At 41.5% G+C, this 20,914-nt stretch overlaps 1 protein-coding gene across 1 annotated transcript in view; it reads right to left on the bottom strand.

Moving 5' to 3' along the window:
- Positions 1 to 20,389, bottom strand: part of RCL1 (RNA terminal phosphate cyclase like 1) — a 32,466-nt gene extending 12,077 nt beyond the window's left edge. The window contains exons 1-7 of the mRNA XM_041396970.1: positions 20,214 to 20,389; positions 17,582 to 17,653; positions 16,574 to 16,749; positions 10,297 to 10,371; positions 8,514 to 8,638; positions 5,959 to 6,084; positions 4,275 to 4,431 (exon numbers count right to left, since the gene is read on the bottom strand). Of these exons, the coding sequence (XP_041252904.1) occupies positions 4,275 to 4,431; positions 5,959 to 6,084; positions 8,514 to 8,638; positions 10,297 to 10,371; positions 16,574 to 16,749; positions 17,582 to 17,653; positions 20,214 to 20,361 (879 nt within the window). The 5' untranslated portion in view covers positions 20,362 to 20,389. The remainder of the gene's footprint in view (positions 1 to 4,274; positions 4,432 to 5,958; positions 6,085 to 8,513; positions 8,639 to 10,296; positions 10,372 to 16,573; positions 16,750 to 17,581; positions 17,654 to 20,213) is intronic.
- Between the last annotated feature and the right edge of the window lie 525 nt (positions 20,390 to 20,914).

The raw sequence follows: 20,914 nt of genomic DNA, 5'->3' as shown, positions 1-20,914 counted from the left end.
ACTGGTGCACATGCAGTTTACAGAACTATTTGATTATGTCAGCATTCCAATAGTCAATGATTAAAAGCTGCTATGTTCTTGAGACAAATTGTTGATCAAGTCGGAAGCTACATTTTGCAAGGGATACACTTTTGTGACCCAAAAGGAGGACCTCCCTTACCCCTTTTGCAGCTTTATCCTTTTTCCATCCTTCCCCTCTTTGTACTGCCGTTCTCTGCATAAATCATTGTAGAATCACACTAACCATTGTTTCTTGGCGTGATTCATCTATGTAATAAGTAATAGTGGACCTTGCCATCAAACTTTGCAACATGTCAACAAATTTATACAAAAACTTCCTTTTGACAATACTTTTGCCAGCAATTTAAGTGATCTAAACCACTCATTTGCGACACCATTCCTACAAAGACAGATCCCAGACAGTGACATTAAGTGATTGCTTGTAATCTAATGACTGACCAGTAACTTCTGCCAAGTAAAGGACTTAACGTTCCCAAGGAGGTCAGTTTTTTTTTCCTATCAATCCACCTGCCACTTACTCAAGAGTCAAAGATTAGAAACAACCCTCCCAAAAGAAATGGAATGGGCAAAGTCAGAGCCAAGGTACGTTTGTTCCAAAATAACTGGTGTTCATTACCAATGTAGAATGCAGCTTCTAGACTGTATTAATTCAGTCTATGGCAGCTTAGCCATTATTGTTTACACTGACTACAGAGCCAGATCCAGCTAGTTGTGATAAGTATACACAGGTCCCTTAAAATCCCATCCATTTTTAAATGTTGTACAAATACTACAGCTGACATGTACATACAAATATCACAACTCAGCGTATTGGACAACTGTGTCTCGAAAAGGTTTTTTCTTCTGAGCTTGAGCCCAGCTTTGATTGAGTGTTAGCTATATTTTGGGACACACACAATTTCCTCCCTTACCTGTGTGGTACATATTTGCAGGACTCAATAATCTATTATACAAAGGGTATCAAATTATTGCAGAGGGTTTGTATTTTGGTTTTTGGGGTTTGGGTTTTTTCCCAGAAGAATGGAGCAAAGCCTTACCACACTGAAGTAAGACCATCTTGAGAATAAAGCCATTAATGAAATCCTTCACTCATTTTTGCTCTACTTCAATAAAACAAACAGCTTTAGCCCTCCTGCCCCTTCAAGGTCCCCTAGCAACTCAGCCTTTCTTCATTAAAGAATTCAGCCTTAAATAGATACTCCCCTATTTTTCATGATTACAAAGAATATAAAAATTAAATCCTTTTCCAGTTCTTCCAGACCTTCCATTCTGCCAATTACTCTCTACATAAAGCTCCCATAAACAATGTCTTTCAAAGGCAAGAGTTAAAATCCTTACTAGCCTTCTACAATTAAGCTTCAGAAAGAACTGCATATGGATTTGTAATGACAATGCTAGTCAGTCAATCCATTATCCCCTCTTGCAGAGCCACTGCAATTAAGGCACTGTGCCACTTATTAGTCTATTAGCTCTGACATCTTTCCATCAACAAATGTGCATTTAAAAACTCTGCTGATTCCAAGAACCATGCAACCTAACTAATATATTTTTGAAGGCTTAGTAAAAGGACTTCTAGCAAGACTCAAATCCTTAGATTTCCTAGGTGGTAAACTATATACAATGGCAAGCACTTTACAAAATGTCCCTGGACCCCTTTCAACAGTAACTGCAACTCCAGCAGATTTGTGGGTGATCCCAACACCTAAAGCCCTTTTACAGAGAATTGTCTCCAGTGCTCTCAGCGTGCCCTTGTCTGGTCAGCCTGCCCTGGCTCCCACAGCATAGTACCTACTGGTAAAAACACAGATAGTGGAATAATCCCATAAAGAGAAGATCTAAAAACAGGAAAAGAAATTGAGCCCTGTATTCAAAAAGTAGATGGTGTAAAAATATGTGAGACTTAAAGATTGCCTGTTCAGAGCAATCTATTCTTGCTTTTTCAGATTTTTAGTTTCACTAAACATTTTACCTAGGCAAAGAAACATAAAAAACTAGTACACTAAACCTAAACAAACACTGTGCACTTTGCAACATGTTTTTATATCCCCTCTGCATCCAACACTAAATCAAATTGATCAACAAAAAACCCAAAAAAGACCAAACAAATGAAAAAGCACCCCAAACAAAAAATAAATGTCCAAAAACCAAACACCCTAAAAAAGCCCATCCCAAAACAAAAAACACACTAAGCCCCAAAAATACAAAAGAAAGAAAATTAAAAAGAAACCTTACCTTTCAAAATTCAGGACCATATGTGTCACACATAAATTCAAGTCTGTATTTCAAAAACTACATAACAAAACCCATCATATTGCCCATGATGGAGGGAGAGGAGAATTCACTAAATAATGACTAAGCACTGCAGTGAAAAAGTAGCACAAAGAGCCAAAATGCTACCAAATTCTAACTTTTCCACAGTGAGCTGCTATAGTGAAGGACAAGTAGACTGTACACTGCTCAGCATTTTTCAGTCACTCTTGGACAGAAGTCACCCACACATAAAGGAGTCTTCCAGCAGCACCAGCAGTGCCATAGCAAGCCACGGCTAACAACCTCACTCAGATTCTGATCTTCAAAGACACTGAAACCTGACAGCCTATTACTTTACGATTCAAAGACTTGTCTGACCCTGATTCCTCCTCAAACTTTTTTTCCTGTTGTCTTAAGATCCTCACTATCCTTTGCAGAATTTGACTCGTCATATTTAAATGGCTGCCACACACTAAAGCAGAAAGTTACTTGCTTTAGGCCTTTCCAGCCCTCTTCCTTTGTAAGTTCTCTGACATCTGACTCTGTGCAAAACATAACATCTGGACAAATTGCCTCACTAGTTTTAATGTATCAAGTGCTAAATGGTTTCCAAAGGGGGAAAAAACCCTATTGTTGCTGACAAAAGTACGTGGAAACTTGATTTTTGATGTCTCTAGACATATAACTACCAGAAGATGCTTTCCAACATGTACACAAACAAATTACTGAAAGATTTTTGCAGTTCACACCTGAAACAAAATAACTACATGACAGTATGTAATTGCAGAAACAGACAGATGTTTCCATCACTAGCTGTGACTACATTCTTGACACAGGCCAGACTTTCAAATACAGATTGTACCCAGCAACCCATGAAATACATTTTGGCGGTGGTATTTCTGTAACACAAGAAGCCTGGGCTAGAAAAGTCCTTTAGCAACATAGTTTATCTGCTGAATAAACATAGCCAAAATATTAATGGACGACTGAAAAAAGTGGCCAACTAGTAATTCAAACAGATAAAAGATTTGCAACAGGGAAAGAGAAAAATAAAATGGGCACAGATGAACAATCTAACACAGGTATGGATGTGATTTATGAAGTTGAGGGGCTTTTTTACATTTAACTGCATTCCCTAACATAGAATCTCAATAATGGCAGTTTTAACAATTTGTGAAGTCACATAGCTTGTTACAGTTCAGAGCAACTACTTGTTTTTTTAAATAATGAGCAAAATTTGTACATGACTGCCTCCTAAAGGCCAAACATGTTTTATCAATGCTAAAACGTAGTTATTTAAACATTTGTGGAGATACAAATCAAGGCAGCTGGAAGGTTCTTTATTAAATTGGAAACTCATCAGGGTGCTATTTGCCAAATAATTTGTAGCACTGAAAGCTGCTTATCCACTGAAATTCTTGCCACAAATGAAAATCATTTTAATAAAGAAAAATATCTATGCTGAAGAAAACTGTGATGCACTTAGGATTCCTAAGTAAACATCAATTCAGCTCCCTTCCAACAACCCATTAAGACAATTCTTCATACAACCAATAATTCTCAGCACAGTTGACTTCGTCATCAACATCACAAAGTGGTCAACGTGGAGCCTTGCAAGGTTTTTTGCCCCTTCTGCCTCTCCTATGCTCTTTCACTCATAATGTCCAATTCCAACCACTAGTTTAGAAGCATGGACTATGTTACCCATTCATACTATTTAGAAGAGTAACAGCCCATGTGAATGAAGCTAATTGAATTCTGTTGAAGACAGAAAGCAACAGTGAACAGCCACTCCCATGATTCATAATACATATCAGACATTGGAAACAGCATGCCCCAGTAACTCATTACACTGTTAAAGGAGTCACGCAAAACCACTCTTGACCTGGATGAAAACAACACTGGCAGCATCAGACAATTTCTCTGCTTGAATTCGCACCTGTCTGAGGGTGCCACTTCCCTTACATCTATACACACATATACAAAACATATTGGCCACTTACTCTGTAGACCTCCTCAAGCAGCAGCTTAGCACAATTCTGGCCCAGTTCCTCAGGAAGTATAGCTGCTCCCTGGCCCTGAGGGTTTGAGGCTAGCTCAGCACTGAGAATAGTGCCGTTGATGGTTTCTGCAGTAAGGCACATGCCAAAACCTGGTGATCTGAAAGAAAGTGAAAACGTGCATTTGATTGAAGGACAAAACTGGAGTAGTGAGTCAAGAACTTCAAGTCATAAACACCTCCTCCCATAGGATGACAAATGTCCTGTTTGATACAATAGATTGATGCTGGAAAAAGAAAATTAACAAATTAAAAGTCAAACCCAGTACCAGTAGCCACAAAACCCTCTATGTTGGCTTTTCCTGGGCCAAACTCTTTAAACAGAAAAATGAAGAAGAAAATAAAGAGCCATACAAACCTCAGAAATGCTTGGGTTTTTTTTTTAATAGAGGAGGGTACCTTTTACATTTATTTAATTTGTGTTTGATAAATATTTCAAAGGTATCTGGTGTTTATTCTCTGCGACATTCAAAACCAGAACTACCCTTCTTTAAGGCTTCAGCTCTTTCTCCTGGAAGCCACAATATTTAGCAAAATTAGACTAATTACTTAGTATCAAGGATACTGCTATCACACTGGATTCATATTTAAGATGATTGTCACAGTAGCATCAGAAACCCAGCCAGCCAGGTTGAAAGTGATTCAGTTCCTCTTCCCATGCTACTGTTTATCTCTCTGCATGAGCTGCTTGTAGTAAAAATAATGTTGCTGCCCCAAATAATTTGACTTTTTAAATTTCATAAACAGATGAAAAACAGAATCGAGACCCAAAAACTACACAGCTCCCAGAAACATTTTTGCAATTCTGATCCTGTAAACAGTTTGGAGCCATTAAAGTTACAATCCTGGCATATTAAATATGATGAAGGATTGGAAAAGACAAAAAGATACCAAAAATTTCTTCAACAACTTCTATGTTCATAAACTTTTTAATCTACCAAAGTTTAACGAAATATTTCAAAAAGCAGAAATAGTCAAAGAAAATACGCATGCTTGCATTTGAGCATACAGACAGAAAACTATCAAATGAGTTATCCAGATCTTTCAACCTCAAGGAAGAAGACAACAGAGATGACAGATACCAGCAAAATTTTCGCAATAGCATCCACCACTTCTGTGTTCTGTCACTAATCAAAATCTGTGGAAGTACAATAAATTAATTTTCCAGTCCTCGCTAGTGAGAGGACACTCCTTCAGCCATTCAGCAGAAGACAACTCATACTGCTTTAACACTTCCTTAAAACACCTCGGTCCCATCCTTAACATTACTATTTCCAACAGAAGGTGTACAGTCAACTTTGAATCTTGGTTTCCTGAACATATCATGACACCTTGATCTTAATCTCTCTTCAAAGCAACAGATTTAAAGACGAAGGGGACTCAAATTGCCTTTAGTGGCAGTAGTGATGTATTGCATTCCTTGTTTAAGAAAACACACTTCTATCCCTGTGTAAGTAAAACAAATGTATCTAGTGAATCACCCATTCTTTCTTTGTGAGAAATATTTATTTCAAATCAACAAAATAGAAGATTGTGATCTAAAGCTCAGTAAAATTAGATCAGGACACCCCAGCAAATAAACAAATGCAGAATAACACGTCTGTTTCCTGTAAATTCTGGATACTCACTTTCCAGAGCTGACCCCCTTCATATGGTCTGTGTAGATATAGATGTCTGGGAGGAATTTATTCAGGATGCCCCTTGCAGATTCCACCATTCTGTTTGCCATCTGTGGTGACACTCGGACAGAGTATCTACATTTCTGAGCTAAGAAATCCATTGTGATCACAAGAAAAAATTGAAAGCAGAGACTGACAAAGTGAAGAGGTCCCAGTGCATTATTTCAGAAAACATGTGTTTTATACATCTATTCATGGGCTTTTGTCCATGTTCCTGTACCTAGAGAACCATATGCATGTAAATGTTTTCTAGTCTTTTCATTGATGTACCTTGAAGTGAAGTACACAGAACATGTGCTGAAGAACAGATTACAACTAAGTAAACATCTATCTTGAAAATGCCCTTCATCAAATTTAAACTGCTGTTCTGTCATCTACTTTCTTATGATGGAGGAAGTCCCACATGCTCTGTTCTTCATGGTTTATTACAACACGATCCTGAGTGAAGTTTCTGTGAATTTGCAGCAAAAAAAATCCTGCCTTTCTGTTTCTGTCAGAGAGAAATTGGGAAGATGAATAAGAAATTAAAGACAAATGTTCCAACAAAAAAAAAATTAATTAAAAAGCTCTAAGAAAAATATCTTCGCTATCTCCAACTATTTTGCAGTGTTCTGAGGCTATCAAATTCACTAGTTCTCTAGTCGCTCAGCATCTGAAAGTTCCAGTAAAGAAGAACCTACCACCTTACCACCCACCCCAACCCACCTCTTAACAGTAACTAAGAGATGAACAGCCTTTCTGATCTTGTACTCAGGTGCTGCTTCAGAGAAAGTCCCAAAAGATCTTCAAATGTACAAAGCACATTATGCTTTAAATTCCAGCCCACCTATAATGCAGACTCACACTCTACCCATCTGCACATACATTCACACAGCAATGCAGAGAAACACACTCTCAAAACTCCCAGCTGGCAGGGAGAAATTTTCTTTTCTACAAATTTCTATAGCATCTCTTATGGAGTAGGCAAACCCAAAACTTTAGGATCTTAAGGCAAAATCATTAAAAAATAAACTGCTCTGCACAGTTGATGCACTCAGTATTTTGGATTATATAAAAGGCTGCTGTAATATGATCTCTACAGCTGTGAGGAAGATTTACTCAGATGAATCTTGGAGGAATAAAAGTACACATAAAAAAGACATATGGGCTTATCCTTTCAGATGTTTTGTATTCTATTGCCTTGAAGGACCACTTAATAGCTAAACTAAAATGAGTCTGTCTCTCACAATGCTTAAAGGCAAACCTATACCCCTGAGAAAAGGCCCAGGAAAGCCTACAGCAAGGTAGAAGTTCAGAATTAGATCAGATACATCAGTCAAAGTGGTCCAGAATGGTGCTGCATATTAGTGTCAATTTAGAACAACGGCAGTAAAGTCATGATCACTGCTTCCTCCTCCACACAGACACAACTACTTACCACAGAGCAGAAAGGAGGCATAAGAAAATTACCTTCTCCACCAATATACCACAGCAACTATCACCAAAAGCACAATGAGCTGCCTCCTTTCTGTTCTACAGCACATGTACCCAGTAAAACTGCTCTTGCTTGGCACTGCTGCACTTATCTAAATGCCGCAATTGGACAAGGCAGTGAAAACATCCAGTTTATACACACAGTTGTGATGGTATGCCATCAAAAGAAGAAACAGGCTGCAAATCTACACTTCTGGCAGAAAACGTGACCTCGTTCCTGCTTTGCTTTTGAGTAATCAATGCCAAATCATGTTTGGGCTCTCAAACACAAATTAAACTACATGTTGGCCACCGCTTAAGACAGTTTCATATAAGGGATTTCTACCTTCTTTCTACAATGACAGCAGATTCAGGACAGATACCATACAAAAGCCACAAGAGAAAAATAATGTCAAAAAGAAATAAACAATCCAAAACATTGGCTAGATTTGCAGCTGTTTGAAAAAGTATGGAGTTCACAAGAGTATTTTGTGCCCTTATCTCCATATGGAATAAAACCTCCTCCACTTCCACCTGCACTGGTTCTACCAAAGGTGAAGAGCCAAAGAATCCTCTTTCAAGCCACACCAAAAAGCTTAGTGTGCTGCAAGATGTAAACTGAACTAAGATTTATCATGCTAAACTATCACCCCATCTAACTTCTGCTAAACTAGTAACCACCAAGATGTCAACTATTCAATGCACAACTAAACTACATTGGTTACTACTGAATTTACACACAAAGTAAGATTCTCTAAGCCTCCTACAATATGTGATGGAAGCAATTTTAACTTTTTCTTGCTATTGAATTTCAAATAGTGCTGTTCAGCTTTGAATTTATTCAATAGCTTACAGATACTTTTTGAATGTTTTGAAAACAGGAGTTTTGGGACACAGTTCTGAAATCTAGTTGTATGACCCCTCTGTGTAATGTTGGCCTGTGTTCTGTGCTCAGAAACGTGGGTGCACTTCTATGGTTTCCAAGTTAGGGGATTTTTTTTAAATAAACAAACCGATTTAAAAGTAGAAAAACAGACAAACAAAAAGGATACGCAGTTCCTCTGATGCGCTTGATTTTTCCAGGGTCTGTGAACTGAACAGGCTGCAAGACCTTTCTCACTGGGCAAGAAAACAGTATCTCTCCACCCCCTTTGGGAGGCATTCCTCTTCGGTTGATCTAGAACAAATAATGGAGGAAAAAAAGCAGGTTAGTAAATAGTGCAAAGAATGTACCTACACCCCCCAAAATTACACTTTTATTTCTCATAGAATACAATGTTTTAAGTAGGGGCATTATGTGAACACAGGCAAGAAAACCACATCCTAAAAGCAGAAATAGATTTTGCATCAAAACTAAAAGCAGGCATTGATTTCTTCGTTCCTCTCAAGTAAAGTAAAGCATGGCTTCTCAATAGAAAACAGTGCAAAACCAAACAAAAACATCTTTACCAAAACAACCTTGGCTTAAGACTTGTCTCTAGTAGCAGATGGCACCTCGCTGCTAAGGAGACTAGAACTATTTGATTTGAGCTGAGCTGATTACAGCATGGTGCTGGTAATGCCAAGGTCGTGGCTTTGATTCCCATATGGGAACATTCACTTAAGATTTGGACTTGATGACTTCTGTATGTGAGAGACTAAAATGAACTCATTCCCACTAACAGGTCTGTCTAGCCTGAGCCAGTCACACCATTCCAAGGCAAGGATGGAGCTGGGACATGGCCCAGTGAGTGGGTCTGGGTAGAGAGGCCCAGAGCCAGGCAGGGCAGGGCCGTGGTGAGCTGAAGGCCAGCCCTGCTGCAGAGTGACAGGAGCAGAGGCTGGCAATGCCAGGACAATGACAAGGGCACTTGGACTGTGGGCAGGGTGGGGGTGAGGGGTGAGCCTTCGCAGAGCAAGGCACCAGCAGGCCCCAGTTGTGCAGCCAGACCCTTCACTCATTTCTCCTGCCTAAAAGAAACCCAAATGTTGTTTTGTATCCAGATTTACTGGGCCTCTGAAGACTGTAGTCTTCATGAAAAATGGCTTTCCTCTGTTTTCCGAACTAGAAACAAACCAACTAATGTAGTTATGATATTTTATTAAAAATCCTTTCCTAGGATTTTTTTCCCTCCTGAGGAGCTGGGAGCCTCAGGAAAGAAATGTAAACAATATCTATCTGCTGCTGTGGAATGCAACAGGTGCATCTTCCATTGGTTCATGTGGATTGTTTTTAATTGATGACCAATCACAGCCACCTGTACCGAGGCTGTGAGCAGTCATAGAATTTTGTTATACATTCTATTCTATTCTTGTTCTTTGTAGCCTTCTGATCTTTCTGTTCTCTCTGTTCTTTTAGTATAGTTTTAATGTAATATTTTAATATAATATATAACATAATAAATCAACCTTCTGAAATAGAATCAAACCTTGTGTTTCCACACACAGAGAGTTCATCTACCCAAACACAGATTCAGCTCTCCTACAGGTGAAAAAGGTTAAAGATACATTTTTAATTCTTAGTCCCAAGCATGAGGCAGAATGAACAAGTAGAAATAAAAAGATAATAAATGAACTAATAAGCAACAAAAAGCAAAAGGGACCATTTTGGAGAATACACCTTTCATGGGGGGCACTGGCACTGTGCCAGAGTCAATCCATGACAGTTTCTCAGTCTTCTTTGGAGACTAAGGAAAATCACTACTTTCTCCTTATCCTCTCTATCACTTTGTGGCTCGTAGCCAGAACAAATTATCTGTTAGAGACAGAAACCCAAAGCAAGCACATGGACCCATGAAGTACTGCAAGAGCATAATTTCAACACATGCTTGAAAATAAAGGAACAAACTGTCTTACCTTGATTTCCAGACTTTCACCATCAATTCCAAACTTCCTCAGAAGGGGTAGAGCTGTTGCCTTAAGGACATCAACCTATGTGGAACACAAAATTTTAAGAAAAGACTCTCTATTTGAAGTAAGGTTAGTCACTAACAGAGACAGATCTTCTTCATAGAAGGTATTTTATGGGAAAACATGGGAATGCAGCACAGAGAGCTACATCATTACTAAAAAAAAAGTCCTAGAACAAATTACTGGTAGATAGAATTTCCTATTCTGGCTTTCCTCCTCAGCCTGATTTTGAATGTCATTATGTAAAACAGCTTACTTATTTCTCTGAACAGTGAAACATTTCTCTGAACATTTCTATGTTATTGAGAAAATAATATTCTTCCGTCATTACTAAAAAACTCCTATAGCTAAACAAATCAATGCAAGAACCACTGCACTTTTTTCAATCATCACTGCAAGATATAGCTGCAGTATTTGGCAGAAAGATCATTCTATCAACAACTTCTTTTTACCTGTTTCTAAGAAACAGAAGCTTATAGGTAGCTCCTGCTGAAGCACTTAAAAGAATCTGAAGTGGGTAACACATCATCAGTGTACTCCCTTTTAAGCCAGGTGCTCACCAGGTCCAGGTCTGAACAGAATAATCCTTGTCATTGCTCTTTCTAATTCCTAAGACTACAGGGACTGCCCTCATCTTCCCTTTCTGAAACTTCAGTAGTGTTGCCAAACATGATATAAATTATTTAGCAGTGCAACAGCACAGGGAGTTACCCAAGACAAATAGCTGTGGAGAGACAGGATCAGGACGGCATGACCAAAGAGAAGATAAACACAGATGAAGGAAACAGTCATGAGGTAGACAGTATTTGAGAAGGCAGATAAAAAACACTCTCTTTCCCATGCCTTCAGACAAAATTCGTAATTCCTGAATTTCATTTTCTCTGCTTTGAAAAAGAGTGCAAGCCACTGACAAAATTGCAGTACCTCACCTACAAATCTGTGAACATTCTGTTAGTGGTACCTGAGGAGCTATGAGTGTGTGTTGTAGTTCTCATTTTCAAATCCTGCTGGACAACATGTCTCCTTTCTTACAGAAAGGCATTTGCTGCTGGTTTTAGTATCAATATTTGAATGTCTGTGTTAAAACAAACAAAACTACAAGCCAATGCTTAACTCCTTTTAACTCACAAAGTTTACAGTTTTTTAAAGCCAGGCTACCTTGCTTTGGCCCTTCAGTAGTATTCATTAACTGTACAAATTTGACTTTTGGAGTAAAGCCTTTATTAACATGCATGTGCACAAGCACGTGAATACCATTGGCAGATACTAACATGCATGTGCATAAGCATATGAATACCACTGGCAGAAGCCTCAGCAAGCTGATCTGGTTCAAATTAAAATTACACAACATTTCTTCCTCCTTCTCATAAAACAAAACATACCAGTAAAAAATAAAAACTTTACTGTGTAGGTTAAGAACTCAAAAAACGTCAAGACTTGTTGTAGTTTTCAGTCTTCAGAAAAATTCCAGGCATAATACTTAAGAGGTACCAGACAGACAAATAGTAAGACTGACTGTTCCAGTTTTGCTGCCTAAACAGAGGAGGCAATCAGCAGTATTTGAAGAATGGGAAAAGGCTGTTCTGCCTCACAAACAAGCAGGGAGTTGGGCAGGATGAGCAGCAGTTCAATGAAAATCAAAAAACAGCAGCTGAACTGAGCGGTAAACCCATTTTTCTATCCTTTTGCCTACTCTCAGCCATAAACCCCATCCCTTAGCTCCCCTTGGAGGGCAGTTATTCTATTTCCAGAACAGACAGCACAACACCAAGTTGCACCGAAACAGATGCATCATACCAACTAATGGTATACCTCACCACAAATGACAACATTCTAAGTCACATAAATATTGCTTATTCGCAAAGTTGTGTAAATGCAAATCACTTATCACTTCCCTTTAAAGAAATCTACAGTAGCTAAGAAAAAGGTAGAAAAGTAATTTTAAGAATCCCTTATCCAGTACAAAGATATATTTAAAAAACCCAGTCAAAAAAAAAAACCAAAACCAAACCAACCAACCAAAAAACCCAAACAAACCCCAAAAATGCCACAAAAAAAAAAACCCCAACAAAGACAAAAAAACCCCCCACACACAAAAAACCCTCACCCAGATAGAGATCCTGCAGCACATGGATACCTGAGAAATGGAAAAGCACCACTTGGCCTCTATATCCATTGGCATTGCACATATCACTGAGCCCTACCTAACATACAGGGTTATGTTTTGCAAAAAAGGGCCTAGAAGGGGAAGGGAAAAAACAGAGTTTAACAGGGAAGAAAGAACCCTGGGAAGAAAACTCAGTAGGAAAAATGTCTTGTTTTCTACAGACAACTATTGAATTCTGATTAAGATTGAAGATTACTGCTCCTAAGCTAAATTTTAATATACTAGCCTCATGTCAGTCATTTGAACTCAAAGCCCCATGCCATAGCTGTAAAAAACCTTCAACATCTGGAAACACAAAGATCAAGAATGATTACTCTAAAACAAATTACTGCAAGTATATCTAAATGTCAGAATAACAACACATAGAGAAGAAAGGGAAAATAGGAGCCCATCATTTGTGTGCCACCTCCATCCCCTTCAAAAAGGCACTTTACAAAGGGCACACTTTGCATACATAATCACTACACAGAGAAACTTTAAACTGCCTCAACCCAGTCTCACATGGTTGGTCCCACAAGCTACCCAGGGTCAGATCTCACCAGCAACAGCACAGGAAAACACATTGCAAGTGTAGGCTGTCAATGAACATTCCAGGCTGGTATTCCAAAGGCTTAGCTCTTCCTGACAAGCGAGAGCAAAGCAGCATTCCTTTCATCCATTTAGGATGTATCACTCACACAGTAACAATACTGCGGAGTATTATCATAGAATCATAGAATGTTTTGGGGTTGGAAGAGACCTTAAAGACCATCTAGTTCCACCTACCCCTGCCATAGGCAGGGACACCTCCCACTAGAACAAGTCCCCGTCCAACCTGGCTTTGAACATTGCCAGGGTTGTGGTATCCAGAACTTCTCAGGCTGACTTGTTCCAGTGTCTAACAATGTACCAAATAATATGGACAATATTATTAATAATGTCAGCACAGTCCCACTTGGAACAAGTGCATGTTCACTGGCCACGATACACTTTAGAAGTGATGCCAGCTGTCAAAGAGCTTTCATTGCAGCCTATTGGAGGGCTATTAATGTATGTAAACAAACATCACAGTAAACACATGCTCTTATACTCCAGGAACGCAGCCTGACCTGTGCCTCCCTGAACTCAGCTAAAGTCTTTCCTTCTACAAGATGTCCTTTAGAAATTCCTCCTCTCACCTGACTCTCTTCTACTCTCCTCACAGCAGGAGATCCACAAGAGATTCCCTTGCACACACCTGACAAGGTGATCCCTGGTGAAAAGCAACCTCAAACCACATAGCAATCACATCCAAAATACTTCTGTGTAAAAGGTTGTGCAAAAGCCAAGATCTCGGTGCTGAAGAGCAGATTTCACAAAGCCCAGTGGGTCAGCCTACCTGTTTACTGCCACCATGAGAGAAAGGTCACACTCCCCTGGCTGCACACATATTCCTGCTACTTGCCTCCCACTGGCTACAGCTCTCCACAAACTGCTCCAGTGCGGATTCCCCATGAGTTCACGAGTCCTGCCAGCAAACCTGCTCCAGCATAGGCTCCTCTCTCCACAGGCCTGCAAGTCCTGCCAGGATCCTGCTCCAGGGCAGGTTTCCCATGGGTTCACACCCACATTCAGGCATCCACCTGCTCCAGTGTGGGGTCCTGCACTGGCTGCAGGTGGACACACACTCTGCTGTTGACGTTTGAGGGTTGCAGGAGGACAGTTGCCTCACCATGGTATTCATTATGGGCTATAGGGAAGTCTCTGCTCCAGTGCATGGAACACCTCCCATTTTTCACTGTCCCTGCTCTCTGCAGGGCTGCTTCTCTCACATATTCTCACTCCTCTCTCCAGCTCCAGGTTATTCCACCGTTCCACCCCCCAGCACTTCCTCCTTAAAGCTGCTACCCCAGCAGTGCTACCACCATCAGTGATGGGCTCAGACTTGGCCAGATGACATGGCCTCTGTTAGATTAAGGGGAAACTTTTGTCAACTTCTTACAGAAGCCACTTCTGTAGCATCTCAGGTCACAAAATCCAGCCATGCAAATCCAATACAACCCACTAAGCTGAAGTAGAGAGGTTGCTACATGAAGAGCAGCAGGTAAAACACCTAAACTTCCACACTGTAGTCACACTGGTTTGCCTTTCCACCTTTGGAAAGCAAAAAAGCATACAGATAGACAAACAAACTCAAGCACTTCTTTTTGGGCAAGCACAGGTAATAATTTTTCACTGAGTTTATATACACGCTCTGTCTACTGAAAAATAAAAACCAAAATCAATTTAAAACCAAGTTTCCATTTACTTAAGCATACAAATAAATTAGGGTAACACTTAAAATTGTGCTTTTAGTCTCAGAAACCAGCAGAGATATATGTTATACCAAACAACTTGTAGAAGGGCTTTAAGTACCTTATTGGTATGCACCAGGATTAATGTTTACTCAGCCAAGTTAAACAGATAAAAGCCAGTGTTAAACCAATTTTAGGAACTGGCATTCAGTTACAATCACTTAACAGTTAGCAAGTAGGAGCTGAGTCACAGTAACTGAAGCTGTTACTGTGTTGTCGCTAAGAACTAAAACATAGTCTCTACTACAGAACAATGAACTTAAGATGTAACTCTTTGCATGCATTTGATTTACATTCAGCGTACAGAGCTTGGGAGTCAGCTGATGTGTGCCAAACCACTTGTCTAAGTTTTGGCAAGTGCAAGCACCCTTCAAGCACAAAATGGCCTTAATTCTTGCACCCATTTGAACTAAAATAGTTTAATCTCAGGCCCATGTGACTGATGCCCAAAAGGAGATAATTCCCAGAATCAAGACTCCATTGCTTAGATGAGTGTCCGAATTTACCTGAAAGCAATATGAACATTGCACTACTCTTCATCTCCAGATTATGCAGGAATTTCTCCACTGTGATTAAGTACTCAACAAAAAAAGGACTTCTTTGATTCTTACTACTTACAAGAAGTACAAGAAGTGCTTTTAATCACAATGACTGAAAGGGTAGCAAAAAATACTCCCTCTTTTTTTCTTATAGTGCTGTGTACAACACACTTTGATCATCCCTTGACTCATGGGGATGTCTCACAGAGCCACAGGTGAGAGAGTGAGTTTTTTAAATGACCAGAAAAACACAGCTGAAAAGTCATAAATTCGAGCAGGACTCAGGGGCTCATGTAGTATCTGTAGTTATACTTCACAAGTATTTGTGTTCATTTAAACTGGTTAAATTGTCATATTACAATGTGTCCTTAATTTACTCAGAGGAAAACAGGCAATGTCTAATCACCATTCAAAAAGTAAAGAGTAATGCTGTTCTCTAAAAGCAGAAGTCTATGTTTGGAGTTTTTGGAGAAAAATAAATGAAGAGCATGCCCATTAATCATTACTTCAGCATTCTGATCACGTCTCCCACAGCTCATTTCTGTAACAACACTGGTACAAAACAAAGGACTGCATATCAGTAATAGAAAGCAAGGCAAGCATTTCATAGCCATTTGACCTACCACACCTTCTGGCATGTTTCTGAAGAACCAGAAAGTTATTACATTCTTTTGCTACTGTAATTGCCTAATCATCATGTGACTCCTGTTTCTAATAGAAAGAAGGCTTGACAGCAGCAGTGGTATGACTGTGTCCAGAAACCAGTTGTATGACTTCTGTCCAGAAGAGACAGATTTCTTCCTTTTCGCACTCATGTTTTGAAGACACTTTCTTCTTTATAAAGTAAATACAAGTATGGGGCAAGAGAAATAATCCATTGAAATTCTAAGAGAAGAGGAGAAACAAACCTGTGTCAGGGCCTCACAATGCATTTAAAAGGAGTTTGCAGGGGGGAAGACAGAAGCTGTACAGAACTGAACATCAGTTCAGCCAGGGGGATTAAAAACTGAAGTTTAGAGTATGATACACTCTAGTTTAGCAGGTGGTTCTTTGACTCAGAGTTTGTTAATGCAGCGACAATAGATACTGGATACTTCTGGATGTGAGGAATGCTAAAAATTCAACATGTTTTAGACACTTCTTCCCAATCTTGTTATTTTAGGGGGAAAAATATCCTTCTCTGATACTTAAACTTTATTACTTACCGAAGGATCTACCTGATCATTTGTTACTCCCCTCAAGACAATCTTCAAGGGATGCTTCATGAAAGGTGCCAAGCAGAGCAGACTTTCCAAGTAGTAGCCAATACCACGGCTGGGGCTGCAGTCATGTTCCAATGAGCCTCCGTACAGAAGACCAGGCTGATAATACAAGGTAGTACCTGTGGAAGAGGCCAGGGGAGCAAACCAAAATGAGAGCACTGTAAAACACTGGCCATTAAAACAGCAAAAAAATACTTTGCAACAACATATGAGGCAAACTGGAGGCAGAAGACTATATGGAAGGCTAAAGCACTTCCAGCACACTATTTACATGTCTGCAGCTAATAAATGGGTCAACACATGAGTGTGTCTCTGTCCTGGACACCATTTACATCTTTTCCCCTCCAACCAAAACCAAGGATCTCTTAGCAATCTCCAAAATGCTAATACAAGCAATTATTATTTTCCACAGAAGCTAAACCTTCATCAGTCTATTACAAGTCACTGGAGTCTTGGCATATTGGATGCTAATTCATTTGCCTTACTTACCAACAAAAGATCATTAGAACCCTTAAAAAAAAAAAAAGGAAAAAACTCAGACCGGGTGAGGTTATCGCATGGAATGCTTTTCACCCTCATCAAACTAATTTCTAAGCACGAATAAGCAAGCAGTCTGGCTAAGCAGTTTGCCTCTGTAGAGGGTAAATCTTCTTTTTCTTCTACAAAAGTTGATTCTGGTGCAGAGGAACCTTTGCGCACTGTGAAATCCTGCATACCTAACAAAATACTAATTTTAGTTCTTGGGCAATAGAGCTCCCTTAGCTCCCTGCGTTATGGTGGAGCACTGGCCTTCTTGCATGTGATCAATTACTGCAAAACTTGTCAACTTTGTTACTTCTGATCTTCTCAGTCAATCTTATCTGAACACCTACCTCTATCAAGACAAGACTTCCATTCTACTGCAAAAATTGATAAATCCTGGAGACCAAGCAGAAAAAAACCAGATCTCACCTGTTTGGTTTATTTCAATCCGTGAGCCATTGGTCACTTTGTCAATCAGGCGAATAAAACTTGCTTCAAAATCTAAGGAGTAGAGCACAGACAGAATTGTAAAGTTTCTTAGAAGTTCAACATCTTACTTGTACTTTTACCCTTTCCTGCTTTCCATGACAGTAAGGCTACTCTCACTCTTCAAGTTGTGGTATAATGCCACCACATGTGAAAAGGCAATTCTCTGTAAAAACAGGGGATTGCTCTTGTCCAGGACAAAACTTTTGGCAATTTACATTTTGCTCAGTACAAAGCAGAACAGACAAATCATAGCAAACAGGACCCCATATACTGAAGCCTGACAAACTAATAACAGCTTCACATTATTCTCTGTGAAAGTGTTAGCTTAAAAGTAGGGGATATTTAGATGTGAAGTGCTGCTGCTTATCTGTTCCACAAACAGAATTAGTTGCTTGCAGACTCTAAAATTTTTAATTTCCAAATCAGTTTTGGACATGCTTAGGGCTAGAGAACCACAAGTCATCCCACTGCCTCTTTTCTTGCTTACTGTCTTCACTACAGTTCAAGTGGAAATGATTCCTCAGTTTCTCTCAATTGTGTGGACTCTCACGCAGAGATGAAAAGGACAAGCAGATTTAACCCAAAATAAAACCAAAAGCACCAACCAACCATAACCAAAAAGGAAATAACACAAAGCAAATCAAACAAAAACTCCAAAAACCAAACCAAACAAGCAAAACCAAAACAAAAACACCTGAAAAAAGCCATCCCAGGAAGAATATGCTAGTATTCTAGTATCCCAATATGGTACAGGCTCAGTATCAAGAAGATAGGTGAATATATGCAGAATTCAAAACCCAGCTAGTTTTAAGAGCCAACAGCATCTGCACAATTGTTTGTAGGCTGCTGAAGTCCCTTATTAAGCAATAATCCTATGTTACTTCTTACACAGTAATCAGGTTTTTTCTTTCTACATGTGGCTCTAGGATGTAACAGACATTTAAGCTACCTGCAGGAGTTACAGTTTGTCAATATCTGCATAACATGATTTATGCCTCAGTCACACAATACTGGTTCTGCTCTCTTTCTAAACTAAGACAGCTTATATGCTTACAAAGTTTATATCACTTTATAAGCACTGGGGCATCTTCCAGTGCAAGAGTGCATCCTTGTGAGCACACATTTCACTCCTGAAGAACACCAGTAGCAGAGTTTACAAAAGTTCCAGTCATGAAAAGGAAAAAAATAGCTGCATGTTGAATTATCAATATAAATCAGGATTTATTGTGATTATTTTTCTGTTACAGCCATAGTTCACACTTGAACCCATACTTAAAAAAAGTAAATTCAAACACTCTTTAAAAAAACATGGCAATAGCTACAAACTTTACCACCACCAAATGCTCCACAGTGATAATAAATATTTTGGATCATGGTAAATGTTAAGTCAAGCACACAAGAATGCTTTGGCATTTTTTGAGTAGAATTTTTAGCTACACGCCCAAGGCTCTTCAGGAGGCAGAGAAACATCTACTCCTGTTCTGAACTTTATAACAGGGGGCCCTTGCCTAAAAAATAACTGAACACCACAATAATGTTTCTTCCTCAAACACTGTCCTATTGTTTTCTTATTTCAGTTCTGATGGAATTCATCCTGGGATGCCAAAGGCTTTGTACGACAATAACGATAGTATGCCCTAAAATAGATTTCCCTTAAACAAATATGCAGAATAAATGATTTCAAGTCTTTCACCTTTCCCGTTTCGGCAAACCCTGACAAAAATCAAAGCATAAAACGTGCCGATTAAAACTGCACGAACGTGAGCTCCCACCAGCACAGGCAGCACACGGCGCTTGGGCACGGGCACGCGGCAACGACGGCCCAAGAGACGGAATTAACTCCGGCACCCCGACTGCGAAGATCCCCACCGTCACGGGAACGAGAACCAGCTCCGGGGCTGTGGAGAGGCTCCCGCGCACCAGCGAGCCGGTCGGAGCCCGGCCCGGCCGCTCCCACACCGCCTCCGCCAGGCGCGGAGCGAACGCGCTGCCCCGCGGGGCGGGAGGGGCGGCCGGGCAGCGCCAGCCCCGTCCCACCGGGGCGGCTCGGCCGGGCAGCGCCAGGCCCGTCCCACCGGGGCGGCTCGGCAGGGCAGAGCCAGCCCCGGCCGCTCGAACCGGCCCCGGACGGCCCGCTCTGAAGAAAAAGAGTGACCCCGCGGAAGGCAGGGCTGCCGAGCCGAGCCGAACCGGCGGGACGCGGCTGGTACGGCCCCGTTCCCCATCCCGCCCCGCCGGGCAGCGAGGGAGGCTGACGGCAGGTGCCGGCGGGTGTGTGACATCCCCCCTGCTCCGGCCCCCTTCACCGCCCCTTCTCCTCCTCCTCCCCAAGCCCCGCGATCCACGTGTGACAGCTACACCCGAGACCGGTGTGCGGGGCGCTCAGAGCAGAGCGCATCCACGGCAAGACACCGGGACCTCTCCTCGGTGGGGCCCGCCCAGATGGAGCCCGGCTGCCCCAGCTCCCAGTGGGGGTCTGCCCCTGCTCGGCAGCAGGTCCCGGGCACAGCTGGAGCCGGAGCTCCGCCGCCCCTCGACCTCCTGCCCCGCGGCCGCCGGTGCCGCCGCTCACCGCGGAGGCCGGGATCCTCCTCCTTGGCACGGATCTTGCGGATCTTCAGCGGGCGCCCGCTGAGCGTGGCCAGCACCAGGCGCTGCCGCAGGAAGTTGCATCCCGTGTAGCTGAGGCACTGCGCCTCGCCCGCCGCGCCGCCCGCCATCCCGCTGCCCACGTGGTTGGGAACAGGAAGCGCTGGGACACCGGCGGGGGCAAAGGGCAGGGGGCGGGCGGGCGCTGGGAGGGCTCGCACCGCCCCCGCGCTTCGCATCCGCCGGCAGCCGGCGGCGGGGCCGTGTCGAGACGACCGGGCTGAGTTTGTCGAGGCACGGGCGACAGCCTCTGCCTTATCCTCTGCTCTCCCAGCCGGCTTGTTTTCAGTTGAAACTTAAGGAGTGTGGAAGTGTGGGGAAATGTGTCTGACCGGGACCCGGCCCTCTGCTCCTCCGGGTGGGCTCTCCTCCGGCGGGCGGGTAAGGACGGTCCGGAGCGGAACGTGGTGCCCGCACAAGGATTCTGCCCCCACATCCAAATGAGTCGATTTCTGGGATCATGTTCCCTAGGCAATACTTTTCAGTAATTTACCCCTGTTTACCTTAAGGAAAACGGCGGAGGAATGAGTCCTGCTCGCGCTCCTTGGGACAGCCTGTTTGCTTAATGATGCTGACAGGGTCCTGCTGTCCTTAAGGAGGAGACCGACTAAAGCTTTCAGTCTC

The sequence above is a fragment of the Onychostruthus taczanowskii genome, unplaced genomic scaffold, assembly GCF_017590055.1.
Source record: "Onychostruthus taczanowskii isolate IOZ18803 unplaced genomic scaffold, ASM1759005v1 scaffold133, whole genome shotgun sequence".
NCBI lineage: Eukaryota > Metazoa > Chordata > Aves > Passeriformes > Passeridae > Onychostruthus > Onychostruthus taczanowskii.
Note: the sequence above shows the minus strand (reverse complement) of the source record. Positions and strands in the feature narration are given on the sequence as shown.